The sequence below is a fragment of the Amia ocellicauda genome, chromosome 2 (assembly GCF_036373705.1).
Source record: "Amia ocellicauda isolate fAmiCal2 chromosome 2, fAmiCal2.hap1, whole genome shotgun sequence".
NCBI classification, from domain to species: domain Eukaryota; kingdom Metazoa; phylum Chordata; class Actinopteri; order Amiiformes; family Amiidae; genus Amia; species Amia ocellicauda.
Genome location: NC_089851.1, coordinates 45,981,168 through 46,002,449, shown reverse-complemented (window position 1 = coordinate 46,002,449; position 21,282 = coordinate 45,981,168). Strand labels below are relative to the sequence as shown.

Here is a 21,282-nt window from a genome sequence, read left to right as displayed (position 1 = left end):
CCGCTGTAGTATATTTAGTGGAGATGCACTGTATGGTTTGAGAGCTTTAATCATGGTTGTGATGGGAACCGCAAAGACCTTGTGGTGTAGTGTTAACTACTTTTAGTGATGGAAAACACCTTGTCACCTGGAATGCATGTGTGTGGATTGAAATCACTGCTGTTATTTGTATCAATGCTATACCTTTGCTTGCTTTACAGACGAAGTACAAGCAAGCTGGGAAAAAGGACTTTGCCTCTTGCCTTTACGCCCAGATGTCTGAAACCACGGAAACGCAGCATGCCAAAGGCCAGTCTCAGATCCTGAGTGAGGTACAGCCCCGATAGCAACATCAGCGGCCCCTCTCCCTGGCGCTGGAGACTCCAGTGTCTTTGGGTCTCTTTCCCCGGAGCTCTCCGCTGCCCAATTCAACAAGTTATTGTTTTAATGGGACCATTTCGCTGCTCCTCCCAGTCAGTGCTTTAGAGACCGCTAGGATGCCACCCTCGCTGCAGCCGTCAGGGTCTGGCACGTGGCACTCCTAGTCTGCAGTGTAACATGCTGTTGCATGTTGTATTTCCTCCATTACGACCCACACTTTGCATTTGAAGCCTTGCATTTTAGTTCACATCAGTGATTGTAGCAAAATAACTTATTCAAAAGGCTTCTCCCACCTTAAGTGCATTTCGGGCATCCTGCTATAAAGCACTACAGTGTCAAGTACAACAGTTCCTGGTATACAGAGTATCCCTGCTTGGCTTCCAGGCACATTTTTCTTTGGTTGATGAAGCATAATTATGCACACTTGCTATGTTTCTTTTTTTGTGTGTTCATTTAACACAAATAATCCCACAGTTGGTCAGCAGCATGGGATTTCAATTAATTTGTTAAAAGATCAAGCCAGTTTTAACCAGTGATGTTTTGTATGCAGAGAATATCTCAATGTGAACAATATGGACCTGCACTGCTCTTCTCCAGCAGATAGAGAAGATGACAGAAGCTGTGTTCACACTGAAAATGCACATTATAATCTAGTTTTTAACATGAAAGTTAAGAAGCTGGCCTAGAAATGTGGCACTCCAGGGAACATTGTATTCAACAGTTGATTTAATGTATCACTGGTGTAGTTCCCCAAGTCACATTCTGTCATTCAAAGATCTGCTGAAAAAGTCACTTAGCAACCAAATAACAATCTAAGCAGGAGGCACCTCTGAAAAAAAAATACTGTAGAAAAACTTCAAATGAACTGTGGTCCATTAAAACAAATTGTCGCAATGCTTATTTTTGTTGTTTGTGTTGAATGAACATAATTTTCATTTAGTTACCACACCTTCATAGTACATAACTATAGTAAGATATCTACATTCTGTTTTATCCATAATGTTGTTGCTGCAGCTGGAGTAGCAATGGCTGCATTATACACTATTGTATGTAAAGAAGAAGCTATGGTAAATAAAAAATGTGGTTTTATCATAGAAACGGCAGGAAACAGCAGTGAGTGCTATTTGTGTCAACTTCCTTTAAGTATGGAAGGCACTGTAGTAAAACTAGTATAGCTGTACTTTGTAACTGCATTACAAACTCTTTTAAGAACGTTCCGTGGATATTTCGCCAATGTATTTACTCAACCTTCAATTATGACAGTGCCGCTATGGTAATATACAGTGTTTTTGCAGTAGAAATTGGAATGGTAAACTTATTTTATCATACTAAGATAATGCATTATTGTTTCACCTGAGAATCCTTAATAAACTGGGATTCTGTCCTCCTGGGCTATGTAAGCATATGGTACCACATTGATAGAGAGAACACATACTTGTCTCAATGTAAGCCTGTCGTTGTTGTTGGTTTTGTCAATATGCTCCTCTTCAAATGTGTGCATGTAAAGCTTTCAGTTTGAACTGGGCTGAATTCCTTGTTTGTGTTTGTTTGTATCCACAGAAAACATACAAAGCTGGAAAGATGGGAGCACCTTGCTTGTACACACGGATGCCTCAAACCATTGACACAGTTTTTGCCAAGGAGGTGTCACAGAATCAGAGTGGGGTGAGACGAGTTCAGCTAAGGGTCCACAAGAGTCGTCATCGGCTCAGACAGAGTTTGCGTCGAGTTTGCCATGTTTTTCACTTCACATTTCACTCACCTGACATCTTAAATGTCATATTGATGAGTAATATTAAGATAAAATAACAGATCTAGGGGCGGCCACGGTGGCGCAGTGGTTAGCACTGCTGCCTCACAGCTCCTGGGACCCAGGTTTGACTCAGCCTTGGAGTTTTCCTGCTGTCCACATGGCTGCGTGGGTTTTTGTCATGTGATTAAATACAGTTTGCTGCCACTCAAACAGTAATGTGTGATGTAATCGTATACTCTTGATTTGATGACACTCACAAAATGTATCCACTGTTTCACTGATCACCCTTCTCATTAACAAAGCATTGGACTTCCTCTTTGGGAAGCAGGGCCCATTCTCAAGCTTCTGCATGCCCTGAATGGGCAGGCTCTGCTGTCTGCACCAAATGTGATAATCATTTGTGATCTCTGCGTACCAGTAATTTATTTGTCTCCTCTAAATGGCATCACTGAGTTCTTTGACTAGATTAAAAATAAACAGTTCAACGATTTTGCTCTGAATTTGGCAGACTTCGTCTTCCTAATTAACCACAGAAAAGGCATAAGAACTGTGTGTTGTAATTGTTTTATTCATGTTGCAGGAACCGTGTATGTAATCTTTTTATATAATACTTAATTTCTTTAATCATCAGTTGCATAAATCGTATATATATATTTGTTGTGGAATCATTCTTTTTTATGGCCTCTAAGAGAGAAAACAAAATCTGTAGAGATTTTCAAAAACTAACCACGGTGAGGTAACATTTTTGGGAAGCAAAATACCTTTGTAAGCCACTCTGACTCATCTGTAGAGTACTGAGAACAGGGCTTTTATGTTATCTCTGTCACTTGGAAAAGTCTTTCTAGAAACAGATTCCCATCACAGTGGTCCATTTGCGCAATAGAAATCATGGAGAAAAAATGCCAAAACAGACTGACAGGATGACGGCAAAAGTTTCTCTATAATCCAAGCTACCATCCAGAGAAAACGTTTATGTGAAACACACACATGCTTTTGATTTCTCTTGTCCACACTAACGTTTTCCCTTACTAGAGTTTAGCCTTTGTATCTTCCTTATAGCCTAGGTATTATGCTTATTGTTGTGTATTGTATTTTGCCATTATTGTATTTAGTGGATTATGTAGTGCTCTATGAGAAGTGATTCTTGTGAAGACTGGATGTTGCCCTGGGTAAAGGCGACTGCCAATAAATAAACAATAATAACAGTAATGAGACAACAGTGAGGGTGTGCTGAGTAGTAGCCCTTTGAATAACACTACCTCCTGAACTACTTATGTTGTATGTTGTCATTACAACTGTAGTGTGTTCTGTTGTATTGGTTCTAGCAGCTAAGGATACGGTATATTGATGCAGCTCTCTCATCCATGTTGACAAAATCAATTCCAAATCAAGTTTGTTTTTGTTTTTTCTGGTAGGATTGCACATGACTGGGTCATGACTTTGAGTTTCATGGCATGAACTATTGAATAGGCCAGACGCATCCATTTTACATGACCTTCCTCTTTTCTGTTGCCTGGGTGAACTTTGCTGCCTATATTGCACCTCAGAGCTATTTACACCAATTAATGGAGCAGCCTGCTCTTTACATGTCTTCGTCATTGTGCACAGCTGAGCTGGACTGCCACGCCCACTCGCAGACCCCACACATACTGGGCTAGCTCTCAAAGATGTGATGCAAGGAGAGCACTTGATCCTAAATGCTTTGTTCCTTTGAGATTGGTTACAATTGATACAGAAATGTCTTCGGTTTCTTTTGTTCCAATGACTTGTTCAATACATTTTCACAGAATGAGAAAATGTTCCCTGTTCGATAGTTAGTGCCTCACTGAAGCACACACCCCTTAAACCATACATCTTCCCCACCATAATCACGTTGATTTCTCTGTGGCGCTGCTCTCAGTAAAAACTCCTTTTCACTTCACTATGAGAGTTCATAATTATTTCATTTCAGCCTAACGCTCACATTAGCTACTTTGCTATGTTATAAATGTTTAAGGTAAGTGTGTTTTGATGTTTTGTAGATGGCAAAACCTTGTGGAAGTTAAAAAGTTAATCTTTTTACATCATAAATGTCTAACAAATATCCTGCAAACGCCAACCCCCCGTAACGTAAGTTTTAATTTAAAAATTTGCCGGTAATGAATTACATGATGGTGCTTATCCAAACAGTGCGCAGAGACACTCACCTGGTCTCCTTCATCCCTTTACTAGAAACGGTACAAAGAGAAGTACAACGCAGAGAAGGGAAAGTCGGATTACTCGAACATGAAGGCACCGCCAGAGGTGGCACACGCCATGGAGGTCAATAAACATCAGAGTAACGTAAGTGGTCTGCGCGTCACGAACACCGCCACTGTAATCTTGTGTTTTGGTCCTCCCCGACTTTCCAATACACAAACTGTAACAGGACTGGTATTCTTTGTCATGCCTTGGAAGAGTAGTCTGTGGTTTACGACATAGCAGGGATTAGAGAACTAAGATCCAGAAAATGTCAGTTACAGTCTCTAGGGTCAGCATCAATACCATAAAGTTTATTTTCAAGTTATAGTAAACACACACATACAAAATCTCAGTTCTGTTTATACTTGGTGTTTCTCCAGTTTCTTCTTGTTGACACCCAAATTTGCATTTCCTCATTCGCAGCCTTCTGTGCAATCCAAAAACAACAAATATTGTACCAATAACACAGCCAAAGTTAAATAAAAATAAAACTTTTAAGATACTTGACCCTTTGGGCATTTTGATTTTCCTTTAATCCCCCCACCGTCGTCTTTATAGCACCCTTGCAATACACCCTCAAACTGTAACAATCCTTTACAGATGCTCACACACACTGGTCTTGCCTCAATTCATTATCAACTGACTTGTGCAAGCATGTGCAACAAGAACCACACAACACGCTTGCAGAGTCAAATCGTGATCACTTTGTACCGTGTTGCTGTGACAAGCTGAAAAATCAGAAACAAAAAGTGTGACGATCTGACTCTTGTGAAATGTATTTGCAAATTTTACAGTACAGTATCCTATAATTGACTCTCATATTCTCCCCTAGGCAGATTGCTTATTTCAGGAAATGCCACTATCTATAGGCATCACAAAGGTAAACTAGGCCACACTACGACATTGCATGCGTCTAATTAAAGTTGCCACAATCTGATTACAGCTGGGAGAGCCGTAGTAAACCGCGCCACTGCTGCTGCTGTGGTTAAATTGACAAAACTCTTGAAGACTAAAATGCTGCCATATTGAGAACATACAAAATAGGAAACGTCTTAATTCTGTATTTTTTCAAAAGTGGGTTGGGACTGGACCCTTATTGGCCAAGATTACATGATAATTTTATGAAAGTGGTTCTACCCCATAATAAATATTGGTAAATTATTTAAAGCTTAGACAAAATTAGAATTTAAAAATAGTTGGGGATTCTTAAAGCAACTCCCTTTACCACACCAATAATAAAGACATTCGTCTAGAGAGATGAGAGTTTTCGTTTTTCTGATTTTTATAATTGTTATGCTATTTCACCCTATTTCCTTCAAAACTGATTTCTAAAGTGGATTCAGGATATATAGATTGATCACAACACATTTTTCAAAAAGTATACGCTTATAGTAACCCTGCACTTACTTTTCCTCATCAAAAGGTGAAATACAGGGAGGGAAAGCAAGACATTCACAAGTTCACGGAGGTGGCTGACAGACTAGACATCCTGTGTGCAACCGAGACAGCAAAGCTTGTCAGTGATGTAAGTATCTTTTAATTATTTACCACCCCGCCTTCAAGTCAGAGCTTTTGAAATTGCAGCTCAGGGGCTCAGGCTTTATCATTAACAAACACTGAGCCTCATTAATAAATTCCATTAAACCCACAGTGCGCTCGCATCACATCCTTTTCCGAAAAAGAAAACAACCCCACCAAGTGATGCATTATTTGCCATGTGGTGCTTTTTGAAGAGTCCCTACAGGTGGTTTACAAAGTCCCATTTTTATTCCTTGTTTTGTTAGGAGTTTTTTTCCTTTGCTTTTTCAAAGTAAGTGTGCTAAAAAAACCTATCTGGGCTGAGAGAGTTGTTTGAATATGACCCCCTGTGTTATATAAGCTGGTAAACCTACTGTGTTTCGTGCGTTGCACTTTTTCTGTTAATCTTGCTAATGGTTTTATTCAAATAGATGGCAAAGAGTACAGAGACCTTTTCTAGGTACAGTTTGTTGCAAGTGTAGCCAGCCTGCAATTTAAAATGACTCTAGTCAGTGGTTCATGCAGTTACTCTTTCTTAAGTCTACTTTTAAAGCACAGTAGGTTCTGCAGTCTTTTGTTTGTTTTTAGAAAATATTTGATTGAATGTATATTCAGAACTTGATGGATATTTTTTTGCTTTATTATGCTTTCCTATGCAGTTGCTCTTTGTTTTAAGCTATTTCCTGTATCGTACTTTAATGCGGCACAGCCATCTGAAACAATTATTGAACTGTAAGTAAATAATCAAACTGCTCTGGCGGTTCTCTTTGTGAAATTGTTCCTTTGCTTTTGATTTCAGGTTGCTTATAAAAGCAAAAACAAATCAGATGTATACAATGAACAGTCGGTGCTGGGGAGAGCAGACATTGTGCATGCCAAAGAAGCGTCCAAACTCGCCAGCCAGGTAAGATGTGTGTGCATCTCAAAAGCACGGCATGCAGCGTCTTACCGGAGGGACAACAGATGAGACACAAAGGGCCGCCGTTCATAATATTTTTAATAGCATGTTGGCCTTGGCCTAAATGGGATCCTTCAAAAAGATAGTAAGAAAAACACAGCACCTTTCCAGATGCAGTTTGTATTTGTTTGTATGCACCAAGAGGAACTGGTCTCTCCAGTCCCTTTCTGCTTTTCTGTTCTTTGATGTCTGAGCTGCAGTGTGGGGCAGTAACACAAGATTTGTTTTTTGAATGCTGTTCTCCTTCAATCCTGCTAAAAACAGACCATAAATCATTTCAGCAAAACCTGCCTGTAAAGGCCTGCAATCCAGTATCAATATGGAGGCAATGTGGTCCGATTACATTCAGATCTAAATGGGATGCAGTTCTGTGTTGTGATCGTCTAATATGAAGCAGCTTAATCCTTGGGTATCCCAGCCTGGATGCTTTACCCCAGAAGCTCAAAGACAATTGCGTCCTATTGCTGGGGAGCAGTCAGCTATTGACACATGGACTATTCTTGATCCAGCGATGTCTGGGCTGCAGGGCTCTGAGTTAATGCTCCCCTTGCTGGTTTAGACACTCGGGAGACACCTGCAACTCCGGAGATTTGAAACTTAAAAGGATGTGGACAACAGAACGCACAGTGACAGGCCACCTTACTGACAGGGTTGCAGGGATGTGTGGATGATGTATGACACTCTACTTTTCTGAACCCTTGATGTTTGCTCTGTAAGGGCTGTATGCAGTAGGAGAGAGGAGCAGAGTCCAAAGAAAATGAACCGTCGGGTATGATTTATCACTCACCTTTGTTAAGGACAAGGTTCAGTCTCTCACTCTCTCGTGTCTCTCAGGTCGGCCTCGGGTCCCCCGCTGCATGCAGAATTAATGTCCATGCTGCAGCCTCACTTCCCTGTGTATCCTGATGCACTGCTTGGCTTTGTCTGTAACATCGATTTCTCCTGGCAACAGGTGAGATACAAAGAGAAGTTTGAGAGGGACCTGAAGGAGAAGAGACACCAGTATAACCCTGGGGATAGCGCCACCTTCCAGCAGGCACAAGTAGCTTCGATCTTGGCCAGTCAGGTGAGTCCCTCTCAGTCCTAGTCTCAGTCGCAGAGCAGCGCTGGCTCAGTGCCGGTACATCAGGGGAGGGACGCAAGTCGAGCCTGGAATACCTTGTGTGTGGTGACAGACAGAAACCTTGACTGAGTGAGGCACACAGCAGTACAGATATTACAGTGGGTGTGGTAAAAAATGATTATGACTGGAGTATTCCTCTGCTTCTACAGGAAACAGCCCACACATTCTTTGTCCTGGATAGCTAAATGGGCTTCTGGTTTTCATTGCACTCTTATTCAAATAATTATTGGACTCAGTGGGTCAAGATGGCCATGATACCTGGCCACTGATTGAAGCACCAAATGTATATGGTGTCAGGCTGTTATTAACACTGTATTATGGCCATTAACTACATCACTAATTCTGAGCCACCCACCAGTCTAAAAGCACAATATCGGTTCTCAATGGGGGCTTTTTATTGGGTAAAAACAAAAAGCATGCAAATAAAAGTTTCAAAAGGTCAAGGCTCCCATTTCCCTTTCATTGATAAAGTGCCAGTTTGTGGATTGACATGTATTAATATAAACACTGCTCAGAGGTCTGCACAAGCACCGGTAACATTTCTGGAAGCTTAATTATTTGTCTCCCACCACGTATGACATGCCTCCAAAGCATTTTGAAGTGCGTTTATTTAATTCATGTAGCTAAGCAGCAGTTTCTATGGAAACCCTTCAGTGGAAAATTGCAGGTTGTATCAAGTATAGAACATGTGAGGATCTGCCATTTCATTTAGTGGAATTACAGTCGCTGGCTGCAATAACTTCAGTTACCATTCATGCTTACAATGATGTACAGGACAGCCATCATTTATTACGTGTGATGAATGTGGTGATTTCCCTGCATTTCTACATATAACAGACTTCAGGGCAGTAGTGTAACTTTCCTGGGGGCAACATTAATTGCAAGTCTGATGACGACAATACAATTATTAGGGGAAAGAATTATAACAGTATTTTTTTTTTTGGCATTATTTCCCATTGCACACAGATCAAAAATAAACTTGTTCGACTGGGGTTGTCCTTTACTGCTTTTGAGTTCCAGCATTTTCTCAATTTCAGTTGTAGTTGAATTGAAATGCAGCTTATATCCATTTCTCTTTCAGTGTTGTTTGCCTTTGTGAATTGGGATAGGTTTTTCTGTGTGCTGCTAAAATATTTGCCTCCATGTCCTTGATCTGTGTAAGGAGAGGAAAAAGCTCCTGATAAGAGATGCAGTGGGCTCTTCAGACAGCATTGCACCAAAGTGCCAGGCTTTGTAATGACCGGTTCTGATCAGAGTTCTTTGGAAAAACTGATTTCATAGGGTACAATTCCTCATTCAATGTTAACCAGCTTCCCTGGATAGTTAATATTCCTCCTCTGTTGTGTCTGACCACTGTGTGCCTTTCTGGTATATTATGTCAGTTTTTCATGCATGATGATGGAGTGATAATCTTCTAGGCATCTCCAGACAGGAGATGTGTCAATGTTTGTGTTTTCCACTCGCACCCTCTGCTTCTGTTGGACACACATCAGGCGAATGGGCTTTCCGTTCAAGTCTTGGAGTCTTCTTCCTCTAATAAGAAAATTACTTTTTGGCTTTAAAAGTCAAAAAGGTATCTGCAGCCACACATCGAGACACTAGAATCCATTAAAGCTCTAATAATTCTTAAAACTCAAAAATGTTATGCCTACATATGAAAAGCTAATTGAATAATATTTTATTCTCAGGAGTTATTTTCTAGTACTTGATACTTAAAACATGATAGGGAACAGGTTTTTAATTTGATATTCCTGGGTTGGTCTAAGTTTTGATCTGGTCTAGGCCTGTGTACGCCTTCACAACCAATCAAGATGTGATCCACACCTAGTGATTGAGCTCTTAGACCTTGTTCAAAGACACTAAGTCCTCATGTTGGCCCATAGGAGTATGTTTGGAGTGAGGTACAGGTGCAGAGAGCATACCAGAACAAGTTGTTAATGATGTACCTGTGTGTTAAAGTTATCAGGGTACAAAATGCCTTGTTAGTGAAAACCTCTTCTCACCCAGTATTCTCCCAAAATGTGAAAAAACCCCAGGCAGGGAATTTCACTGACTTATTTTACACTTGGATACAACACGCCCATCGCATTACGAAGGAGCAGTGTTTTCTCTCCACACTGTAAAAGACTCAGGACTAGTAATTGTCTCTTAGTGCACTATGACATTCTTGGAGCCCTGCAGCTTGTGGAATATACTCCCCATAGACGCAGAGAGAGGCGTTCTCTGTGAGTTCACAAAAATAGCACGCATTGTTGTCTTGACAGTTAGGGCGAGAGGGTGGGCTATTTCCTGGAGCTGCCAAATCCCCTGACCTTAAGGCACGAGTAATGCAAACTTTTCTTGTTTAATTTGTGTTACATTATTTTTGCTCCAGACTTTGATAGATGTCTGTTATTAATGTCTATTATTTAACACAGAAAGGCCAGCCTGCCGAAGCTTGCGAATGTATGAACAAGACATTTGTTACTTGAAAACTGTTTTTATATTTTGCATATGATGCCTTACCACAAATATATATATACATATATATATATAAATATCATCATCATCATCATCATCATTGGTTGATGCACTGGTAGATGGAGACATCGCCAAGACATTTCTACTTGTTTTGACCCACAGTGGTCCAGGTCACGGCAATACAGCTCATGACCTCATCTTCCCATCTTCTGTGTGTTCTTCTTGGTATATACTACCTGTTTGATTTACTGAGATTCGGTTATGCAGAAGTTCAATAGCGGGGAGGGCTGCCAGATTGCGTCGACTTGAGGACGGTTGCAAAGCTTTCAGGTTTTTGGTGGAGAAGTTCTGTTCAGTCTTCCTGGATTTCGTCCCCTTGGTTTCTTCTCCCAGGTTGTTCCACTCCAAATTGCTAGTTTTAACTTTCTGTTTTTATACATTTTAGACAAAGACATTATAATCTCTTTCCTTCCAAACTTCTGATTGGTCAGGTTTGTGGTAATAAAATTGAAATTCGAATCGAAGCAGTCTTTGCCGTTCCTCTCCCTTGATTCCTACAGAATGTTTATTGTGGTGTGATGGCTTTGAGGTATGTGAAAATGGTTGAAATGTTACCTAGTGTTTCTAACTCTCTATATAAGTTTTAGTTCTATCAATTACATTTTCAGGTCCCTCAAAGCAGGACCTTAAAGCTGATACCAAACAAGCCAGGTGTTCTTTCTTGGTGACGTTACATTTGAGTCTTCTTGGAATTGCGGGGGGGCTGGTCTGATGCCCATGTCATTTCAGGATCAATAGGGATGTGTGAATAATTATCTTACCAAATGTTAATGTTGCATCGCATGTGAAATATAAATGGTCCGATGGTTGTTTTAGATAATGTATTTCTTTTAAGACTAAACATGGCTTGAGAATGTTTTGGTTCTGAGATAGAATTACTTCAGTGTCATTAACCTTTTATTGTTTGTTATCAAACTGAGGGAGAAGCTGGGTAACACTTCTGTTAGCAGCTTGTAGTTTGTATTTGGGTGTGTTGCCCTGGTCTATTGAATATATAAAGTACCTTGAATGTCTGTATTTCACAAAATAAATCTTCAATTGCAATGTGGTGCTAGTCTCTGTGGAGATGGGCATGGCAACCCATGTGTCATTTGGAGGGGCTCCAGCATGGACGTGTTATCTGTCGTACTTTGGTGAGCACAGGCCTGGCGTAAAACACAGAACTTCAAAGCTGTCTCCTTAAGTCCTTTAACACAATCCTAAATTTCTCAGTTAGGTATATGGTATATGCATTTCTGTATATATTTTCCAGAATAAGGTCATATGATTTACAAGTTCTTAGAGTCTAAAATGTACTAAAGGGCAAAATCCTCTTGCTATTTTTGTGTAATCCAGTCTATTCACTCTCTTACAACAAGGACAGAGAAAACAGTGATCTAATGGTGCTCAGGGTTTAATCTGTTTAAACAGGAGGTGCACCCACTTGAGTTACAACCAGTGGCGTGACTTTATTCCAGGGAGGGTAAGGTTTAGAGAAGTTCCCAAAATTGACTGACTAGCAACTGTAGCAGGGCAACAGGGAGTGGGAAGGGGGGGTGAAGTGGTGAGCATGCGATTATCAGATGTGCAACAGGGAAAAAACAGTGAGACAGACTGTCAGGCATGTTCTCCCCAAGCGATACCACTGGTAAGATATGTGCGCACCAGAGAACGTTGGTGAGTTTCTCAGACCTCTGCCATTTTTCCTGTTACTGCTTGATATAGTAAATTAATAGGCTATGCATTTTCATATGTATCGTACTGGCATTCAACAGAAAAACACATAGAAAAGTGTACTGTACTAAACACAGCTACAGTTCACCTTGCACAGGGCTTGTACAGTCATTAGAAAACTGGGCCAAGCACTGCAGCCTCTCTCTTTCCACTTTATGGGATGTTTTCCATTCTGTCAAGGTGATATCAGTCAACATGCAAACTCCTTGCTCTTCCCTCTCTCCTTCAGGTGAAATATAAAAGCGATCTGCAGCAGATGCATGAGCCCTCCTCAGACTTGCCAAATCTTCTTCATCTGGAGCACACGCTGCATGCCAGCAAGCTGCAGAGCACGGTAAGCCATCTGCCCCCCCGCCCCCTCAATCAAGCGCACAACATCGCCTGCACTGCCTCCAACCAACTAAAACAGCCGCAAACAAACAGTACCACAGCTTCTGCAAAGCTCCGCTGGGTCATTCACAAGTGTGTTCTGTATGTGAAGATCAGATGGTTGTTCTTACCTTTGTGTGGCAATGCCCCTAATTTGCAATAGATTGCCAGGGAGAAGTTTGCATCGTGAGTCTGAGTGAAAGTCTGGGGGTGAGAGTCAGGGTGCCCGGGGGAAGAGGGCACTGAACCACATGGCTGTATTCCCCCAGTAACCCCACCCCTGTTTGCAGCAATCAGCCACGTCTGTCCCTAGAGTTAACTCCATGTTTACTGTTTTTGAAACGTTTTACTGTTATGGGTGGAGAGCAGCAGTGGAGTGGCCCTGAAAATTTAAACCTTAACAGCTCAAACCACTGAAGCCAGAATAACATGAATTTATTGCATGGAAAAGGAGAGGTGTCCAAGATGTCTTATTCTGCACTTGGGAGTTTTCATGTCCCTGTTCCATTATTTCTTTATTTTTTTCGTTTTTGCTGGGAGGGTTTACCTGTAGCCTTTTTTCCACTAAATTGATTGATTCTATAATATTTCTTGTATGTTAGAAACAAATGTACTATTGACCATCCTCTGCTGTGGGTTAAGTGTACATTTTTAATAAAAGCATTTATGTGGGGAAAGAAATCACATTACTGTGAAATGTGAAGAAGGAACAATTCTTTAGAATGGTACTCATGGCATTCTACTGAAGAAAGGCAAAGTGGTAACTCTTAACTGGGGTCCTCAGGGATCTCCACCGAGACTCAGGCTACCCACATACAGAAAATATATATGAACTGCAGGTTTTTTTTTCGGAGGCTTTCAACTGAGAACGTTTTCTGCAGTTGAACAATAAGCAGTGGGAAATAAAGCATGAAAGACAATTCTGACATTTATTCAGCTCCCCCTGTAAATCCCCCTGGACTTTTTTTTTTCATTAAAACCTTCATCTGAACTTTGAAAAGGGTCATTTGTGACAAAGGGGCATTGTCCGCTGGTAATTGCTCACAAACATTATTATATTTGACCTGGTCTAATAATTTCAGTATTGTGTAGCTTAGCGTACTTTCGTGTCTAGTTACAGTGTCCTTGGCTTTCTGCTTTCTTCCAGATCGAATACAAGAAGTTGTATGAGAAATCCAAGGGTCATTACCATATGGCTCTGGATACAGCCGAGCAGATCCATCACCGAGAGAGCGCCGTGCTGCAGAGCCAGGTACCTCATGAGTCCTCAGTGCCTGGAGCAGGGGGGGCACCTCAGCCTCAGACCCTGTGCCACCCAGAGATGTGTTCCTCTCCTTGGGAGTGTTTAGTTTTTCTCTTCTCTGCCTGATGGTGACAGTAACTGTATTGTAACGGTCCTTGTGTGTGTTAAATCCATACAAGAGCTCCGTGACAATTTGTAGAGGCTCCTATGCCAAATAAAAATGGAATTGAAGTGAAGTGAATTGAATCCTGTTTCTCTCTGAAGGCTGTTGATTTATGTTGCCGTCAATTGGGGTTGTTTCCCAGGTCAAATACAAAGAAGACTATGAGAAATCGAAAGGGAAATCGCTGCTGGAGTTCTTGGACACCCAGACTTATCAAGTTTCAAAGGACGCACAAAGAAATCAGAGTGAGGTAATGAGAAATACTCGTATCCCCCTTTATTAAGCATGTTCAAATTGTTTGTGGTGTTGTTGTAATAGCATACAGAACCCCACAGGGCAATGGATGTGCTGTTTTATGATGGATAATATAAAAAAATAACAACTATACAGGGATTGAAATGAAATGATCCAAATGAAATCATGTTTAACTAACAAGGTGCTGATTAATTGATTGATTGAATTATTCATTGTCAGAAAGCATACAGGAAGGAGTATGATGACACTATGAAAGGCAGGGCTGCCGTAGATCTGGATCTGGCCCCAGCGTTTCTGCACGCGCAACACGCCAGCAGCCTGCTGAGCCAGGTGAGGACGTCTCATTACTGTTTCATAAGACTTAAGCAGCACGTCGAGGAATCGATCTCTGTCATTGCTCTCTAGCCTGAGCCCTGCTGAGCTCCTAATCCAGTCAGTCTTGTAGGTCTTCCTAAATGGCCATTTCTACTCTTCCAAAGCCTGGCAGCGCACAGCAATTGTTGCTCTGGTTGGTTGTGCTGCTCCCAAGAAACTTTACAAAAGTATATAAAATATTCAACACAAACGGCAGTATGAGAGAACAGCCCCTTATTGTGCAGCTCTGACTTGCAATCAATGCAGTATCAGGGGGAGGTCAAGCACATTTGTCAGCCAACAGTCCATCAGTGTGGCTGTACAGCACTCAGAGGAGTTGACTGTGTAATACTTATTGAATCCCTTATTCAATTTTACCTCAGTAAAATATACCATAGGATTTCTGTACTTTTAACATGGTTTTACTGGGGTTTCCTATGGGTTCAACGTGCTTTCATTGTGCTTCACTACAGTGGAGGATGAGCTAAGCATGTCATACAGCAGTAACCTAGAAATACTGTACTTCTAAGCCTGCCCTCTGGAGTTCAGCAGCATGGGGACCATGATGGAGTGGTAGACTTGTTGGTACTCCTCCACACATGAGCAAGGGCTCCTCCCTCGTGCTAGTGTGGCTGCGGGGGTGGCCCTGGCCAGGCTGCAGGGCTTCCGTTTGGGGATTCATGTCAAGAATGAGGGCAGTGTTCTTTGTATAGCCCTCCTCCAGCCATCTCTCCTCCACCTGGGATGATATGCCTGCCCCACTGTACCTCTGCATTGACCATGGAGTCACAATGGCCACAGGAAGCAGAGTACCTGGACATTATTTAGTTCAGGAACAGAAAGTGCAACTGAGTGTTATGTCTACTTTTAATTTAAATTATGTTTAAAACAAACAAAAACTAACATATGGTGGTTATTTCTGAATCAAACATATTGACCCCCTCACTGAAGAAAATGTCCCACTAAGATTTTAGGAGGGGGCCACACTGACCCCCAATCTGTACATGCTGAAGCAAACACTGAGTGTATAGTTGCAAAGAAAATTATTTAGGGAATCCATCCCAACATATATATATATATATATATATTTATTTTTATTTTCTTCCTCTGTCTTCCCTAATTCAGAAAGAGTACAGAAAGGATCTGGAAACAGAAGTGAAGGGAAAAGGCCTGACCGAGCTGGAGGAGACGCCAGACTTCCTCAGAGTGAAGAACGCAGGGCAGATTCTCAGCGAGGTCCGCTTAGCTTCCCACAATGCACCACTGCTCACAACATGTAACAGGATGATAGCTTTGGCTGCGTGGCTTTAGCAAGGAGAACTGACGGGGCAATGCTTGTGTTCCAGAAAGCGTACAGGAAGGACCTGGAGACGGAGATAAAAGGAAAAGGCATGGAAGTCAGCACAGAGCTTCCTGACATCCAGAGAGCCAAGAGAGCCTCACAGATGGCCAGTCAGGTCAGTCTTAACAGTCACAGCCCCAGCATGTATCACATGTACCGAATGGGTCTGATTAGCTCATTAACTAGATTAATAGAGTACATCTCTACAGGCTGCAGGGTATGTTTCAGATAGAGGGTACTTCCACTGTGACACTCACGGATGGGTTAATATGATTTTTTTGTGACTGCCTTATTCTTTACTGGAATACTCTTTCCCATCGTACTGTATCCATAACTTCAGGGTAAATGTTCCTCATAGCTTTGCCTTATTATACACATTCTTTGTGTGATTAACTATATGTTTAATACAGGAGAAAAAACTCACAGTGATGGGCATTCTGATTATTTTAAGGAGTCAGATAGCTGTATATATATATCTAATAAGGGAGAGTTAATCACGGCTTTTGGTCATTTTCATTGTAACTTAATGCAGCTCAGTCAGTGAATCCTCATGGCATAGTGATCAGGTCATTAAGTGGTAGTATTTAATTTGTTCAGACGAAACATATGATTAACTCTCCCTTATTAGATATATACAGACAACATTCAGCTATCTGACTCCTTAAAATAATTACTCTTCTCAAATGAGAGAGGTATATAAATAAATATTTGTTTTAACAAAGCTATGGTTTCCAGTAAACGCACAGAAATGCAAACAATGTGGTGTTGATATTAAAATGTGCATGTTCTTGGACTTCTGCATCAAATTTATACTGTATATTGTAGCTAAATGCAGTGGTGGAAAAATACAGTAACATCCTTTGTTTCACAGTTGTAGAGTGACTGTCATTAGAAAACTCTGTTAGTCCCCAACTTGCAAACGTCCAGCTTGGCATTGAAAGCAAACAAAAATGAAATCTCATCTAAAGTTCAAGTTCACAAAAAAACTTACTGTACTGGAGTACTGTACTTGAAAACACATGTTGACTAGCCAGGTTTATTTACATACAGTGAGGGAAAAAAGTATTTGATCCCCTGCTGATTTTGTACGTTTGCCCACTGACAAAGAAACGATCAGTCTATAATTTTAAAGGTAGGTGTATTTTAACAGTGAGAGACAGAATAACAACAAAAAAATCCAGAAAAACACATTTCAAAAAAGTTATGAATTGATTTGCATGTTAATGAGGGAAATAAGTATTTGACAGAGGTCAGATGTTTCTTGTAGTTGGCCACCAGGTTTGCACACATCTCAGGAGGGATTTTGTCCCACTCCTCTTTGCAGATCCTCTCCAAGTCATTAAGGTTTCGAGGCTGACGTTTGGCAACTCGAACCTTCAGCTCCCTCCACAGATTTTCTGTGGGATTAAGGTCTGAAGACTGGCTAGGCCACTCCAGGACCTTAATGTGCTTCTTCTTGAGCCACTCCTTTATTGCCTTGGCTGTGTGTTTTGGGGCATTGTCATGCTGGAATACCCATCCACGACCCATTTTCAATGCCCTGGCTGAGGAAAGGAGGTTCTCACCCAAGATTTGACGGTACATGGCCCCGTCCATCGTCCCTTTGTGCGGTGCAGTTGTCCTGTCCCCTTAGCAGAAAAACACCCCCAAAGCATAATGTTTCCACCTCTATGTTTGACGGTGGAGATGGTGCATTCCTCCTCCTCCAAACACGGCGAGTTGAGTTGATGCCAAAGAGCTCAATTTTGGTCTCATCTGACCACAACACTTTCACCCAGTTCTCCTCTGAATCATTCAGATGTTCATTGGCAAACTTCAGACGGGCCTGTACATGTGCTTTCTTGAGCAGGGGGACCTTGCAGGCGCTGCAGGAATTCAGTCCTTCACGGCGTAGTGTGTTACCAATTGTTTTCTTGGTGACTATGGTCCCAGCTGCCTTGAGATCATTAACAAGATCCTCCCGTGTAGTTCTGGGCTGATTCCTCACCGTTCTCATGATCATTGAAACTCCACGAGGTGAGATCTTGCATGGAGCCCCAGACCGAGGGAGACTGACAGTTATTTTGTGTTTCTTCCATCTGCGAATAATCGCACCAACTGTTGTCACCTTCTCACCAAGCTGCTTGGCGATGGTCTTGTAGCCCATTCCAGCCTTGTGTAGGTCTACAATCTTGTCCCTGACATCCTTGGACAGCTCTTTGGTCTTGGCCATGGTGGAGAGTTTGGAATCTGATTGATTGATTGCTTCTGTGGACAGGTGTCTTTTATACAGGTAACGAGCTGAGATTAGGAGCACTCCCTTTAAGAGAGGGGGATCAAATACTTATTTCCCTCATTAACCTACAAATCAATTTATAACTTTTTTGAAATGCGTTTTTCTGGATTTGTTTGTTGTTATTCTGTCTCTCACTGTTAAAATACACCTACCATTAAAATTATAGACTGATAATTTCTTTGTCAGTGGGCAAACATACAAAATCAGCAGGGGATCAAATACTTTTTTCCCTCACTGTACTTATTATTCCTTAACAGACATTAAGAAAAATAGGCTGGAGAAGAGTTCTTGCAGGGTTTCCCGTAGCTATATTTTTTCGCCTGGCCAAAAATCGTAGATGTGTTGCCAAATGAATGAGTGAACGATGAAGAAAACTAATAGTCTTTGAAACGCAAGCGCACTTGCTCATGCTCCGCCCCCCAGCTCTTGTGAACTAAGACTAATGCGCCCCCCCAGTTGACAATTTGCCAACACCCATCCATCCATTCATCCATTTATCCATCCATCCATTTTCGAAACCACTTATCCTGGCGAGGGCACCAACACCCCCCTTCAACAAATCAGTATCAAACCGCCATGCCTTTGCTAATTTCTGGGGGAAAACCCGGTCTTGTCACATCACCCTTCTGAGATTTTACCACAGTCGACCTGCATGGTAATATTGTTTAGTTTTTCAGTGGTTTTCTCACGGTTATACCACACGTGTGTTTTGCTTTGCTGTGGTTTTCTATGGTTTGTTTCACAGTTTACTTTACCTATCCATGCGTTACTGTAATTTACCTTGTTTTGCTAAACTTTTCTGTAATTTGATCACAGTAAACACTGGAGTAAAACATGTGTAAGAACAGTGTGATGATTCTTTATCATACATTTTTCTCACAAGCTCCATTTGGAGATATATATGTTGGGAGTTGACATAATAATAGTGATAACACTAACAATAACAATGTTTTGTGTTTTTTTTTTTTATAGAAGGAATACAGGAAGGATCTGGAGACTGAAATCAAAGGCAAAGGAATGGACCTGAGTACCGAGGTCCTGGAGATGCAGAGAGCGAAGAGAGCGTCTGAGATCAGCAGCCAGGTCAGAGAGAGCACGTCCCACCGACGTCTGCGGCTCAACTCTCATTGTTCTGTATTTGTTTGTTTTTCTCTTCCTCTGATGGTCTTTACACATGGGGGCTTGTTGTATTGTTTTATTGCGTCTGTTGTTTTATCTGTAGAGTGATGGTCCTTTATTTGTCAAAAATTGAAAAATCACCTAATCAATCCCATTTGTCTATAAACCACACTTTGCCATATAAATGTTCAAACTTCAGTAGCTGAAGGGACCCTCAAAAGGCAAGAGGGGTCATATCACACTAAGGGGTGAAGGATTCAGAGTTCTGAAGAAGTGTACAATCGCCTGTCAACCTACCTGTTCAATTTGACAGATTTCCTTAAAGCCTTCAGCCATTTCAGACATTGACTAGGAGTTCAGCGGGAAACGAGTGGTAACTGTGGCAGGTGGATAAATCCATTGTGTGTCTTTCAGGCATCCTATAAGCAAGAGCTAGGGGAGAACACATACGGCACAGTGACGGACACCCCGGAGATGCTGCATGCTGCATACGTGAAGGATATGTACAGCCAGGTGATCACCGCAAGCATCAAACATATTATTTAGTTGCATAGGTTTTATGTTTTTTTTAAATGTATAGCTTCACATAACCTTGGGCAACAAGCATCCTGGAAAGTTTACATGGTTCTCATGCAACGTTTAGATTTTGAATGGTGTTATCTTGTAGATCAGGGGTTCTCAGCCTTGTTTTACTCATGCCCCTCCTTAACATTATTTATCCCCTTAAAAAAAACAACTGTTACCTTCACATTTTACAAATAGACATATCAGGCATAGGTAGGTGTCAGTATAAGTACTTTATTTGGTAACTGTTCAGCCAATCATGTGCCTTAGATCGCCAGGCTTCAAACTGTCATTAGCCAGTGCACCACCACAGAAGACACACTGAGGACACGGCTCTGTTGTTGTTCCAGCACAGGAAAGCCAAATTCCAAGTAAAGTCCTTAATATTTCCTACATAAAAAAAAAAAAATGACCATAAGGAAGCAGCTGTACAATCGCTCTCTCACGTTCCACCTAAAAATCCATCTTGTGTACTGAGCAGCAGGAAGATTTATAGAGGTTTAAACAGAAACATCTTGGTGTGCCTGTTGTTTGTGAAGGAGAGCATTATTTTTAAAAGGTGATCTCTGGGGGTCCAGGGCCCAATGGTGTGCCTCAGTCCCCCTCCAGGCTGCGAGCTAGTGGTGAGAGGCGTCAGGAGGGTTAAAGCAGTTGTGCTGTATAGTATATTTTAATCATACATTTTTTATCCATTACCATTTTCAATGTTCTTTTTAACTAGAAAAAATATAAAGACGAGGCGGAGAGACTGAAAGGCACCTATGCCACGGTTGCAGATACTCCTGAAATGCAAAGAGTGAAGACCAGCCAGAAGAACGTGAGCTCGGTATGTATGACGCTGGCCTGAGATCACAGCGGGGCACGCATTGCACAAGCGGCTTGGTAACTGTCAGGGATCAATACTCTGCAGTAAAAGGGTAGACGTGACATTGATTGGCATTACAAGGATAAATCAACTCTGGGAAGTAAAGCTGATTCCTTCTGTTCAAGAAGGCCTACATTACATTTAAAGTCAAGTAAAAACAATACATAAATAATGTTCCCTTTCATTCAAACCCAGTGCTTTTTCTTCAAATTTCATATGAAGAAAATTACAATTTCATAGCTTTTTTATTGTAAATCTATAATTCTGCCATGCATTAACTTACTGTTTCACTCAATTGCAGTTGCAGTACACTTCGGACTCGAAATTACTCCGTGGCACGGTGTCCTCAGTGGCAGAAACGCCAGAAATTCTCCTCGCCAAGGAAAACACTAGAAGGATCAGCAATGTAAATGATCATTTCTATACACCGTTAAGACCGTTCTTGTGTAGCCAATGCTTTTGTTTGTCAAACCTGAGATGGGTCTTAGACTCTGAGCACATTGTGCAGCTGACTTCAATCTTCCTGTCTGATGACTGGACTGTGCTGAACTGAACGCTGCTAAATATA

General features: G+C 41.4%; 1 protein-coding gene across 10 annotated transcripts in view; it reads left to right on the top strand.

Moving 5' to 3' along the window:
• nebl (nebulette) overlaps positions 1-21,282 on the top strand; it is a 117,007-nt gene that overhangs the window by 81,725 nt on the left and 14,000 nt on the right. For 5 of the 10 annotated variants that reach the window (XM_066724553.1, XM_066724546.1, XM_066724537.1 and 2 more), the window contains exons 7-22: positions 201-311; positions 1,921-2,025; positions 4,325-4,435; positions 5,757-5,858; positions 6,651-6,755; positions 7,762-7,875; positions 12,395-12,499; positions 13,682-13,786; positions 14,083-14,190; positions 14,415-14,525; positions 15,675-15,785; positions 15,896-16,006; positions 19,139-19,249; positions 19,700-19,798; positions 20,571-20,675; positions 21,016-21,120. The exons of 4 other annotated variants lie outside the window; for them this stretch is intronic. In XM_066724553.1, coding sequence (XP_066580650.1) covers positions 201-311; positions 1,921-2,025; positions 4,325-4,435; positions 5,757-5,858; positions 6,651-6,755; positions 7,762-7,875; positions 12,395-12,499; positions 13,682-13,786; positions 14,083-14,190; positions 14,415-14,525; positions 15,675-15,785; positions 15,896-16,006; positions 19,139-19,249; positions 19,700-19,798; positions 20,571-20,675; positions 21,016-21,120 — 1,719 coding nt within the window. Of the gene's footprint in view, positions 1-200; positions 312-1,920; positions 2,026-4,324; positions 4,436-5,165; positions 5,255-5,756; positions 5,859-6,650; positions 6,756-7,761; positions 7,876-12,394; positions 12,500-13,681; positions 13,787-14,082; positions 14,191-14,414; positions 14,526-15,674; positions 15,786-15,895; positions 16,007-19,138; positions 19,250-19,699; positions 19,799-20,570; positions 20,676-21,015; positions 21,121-21,282 lie in introns of those variants that run through there. One more of the 10 variants, XM_066724577.1, reaches the window with a different exon arrangement.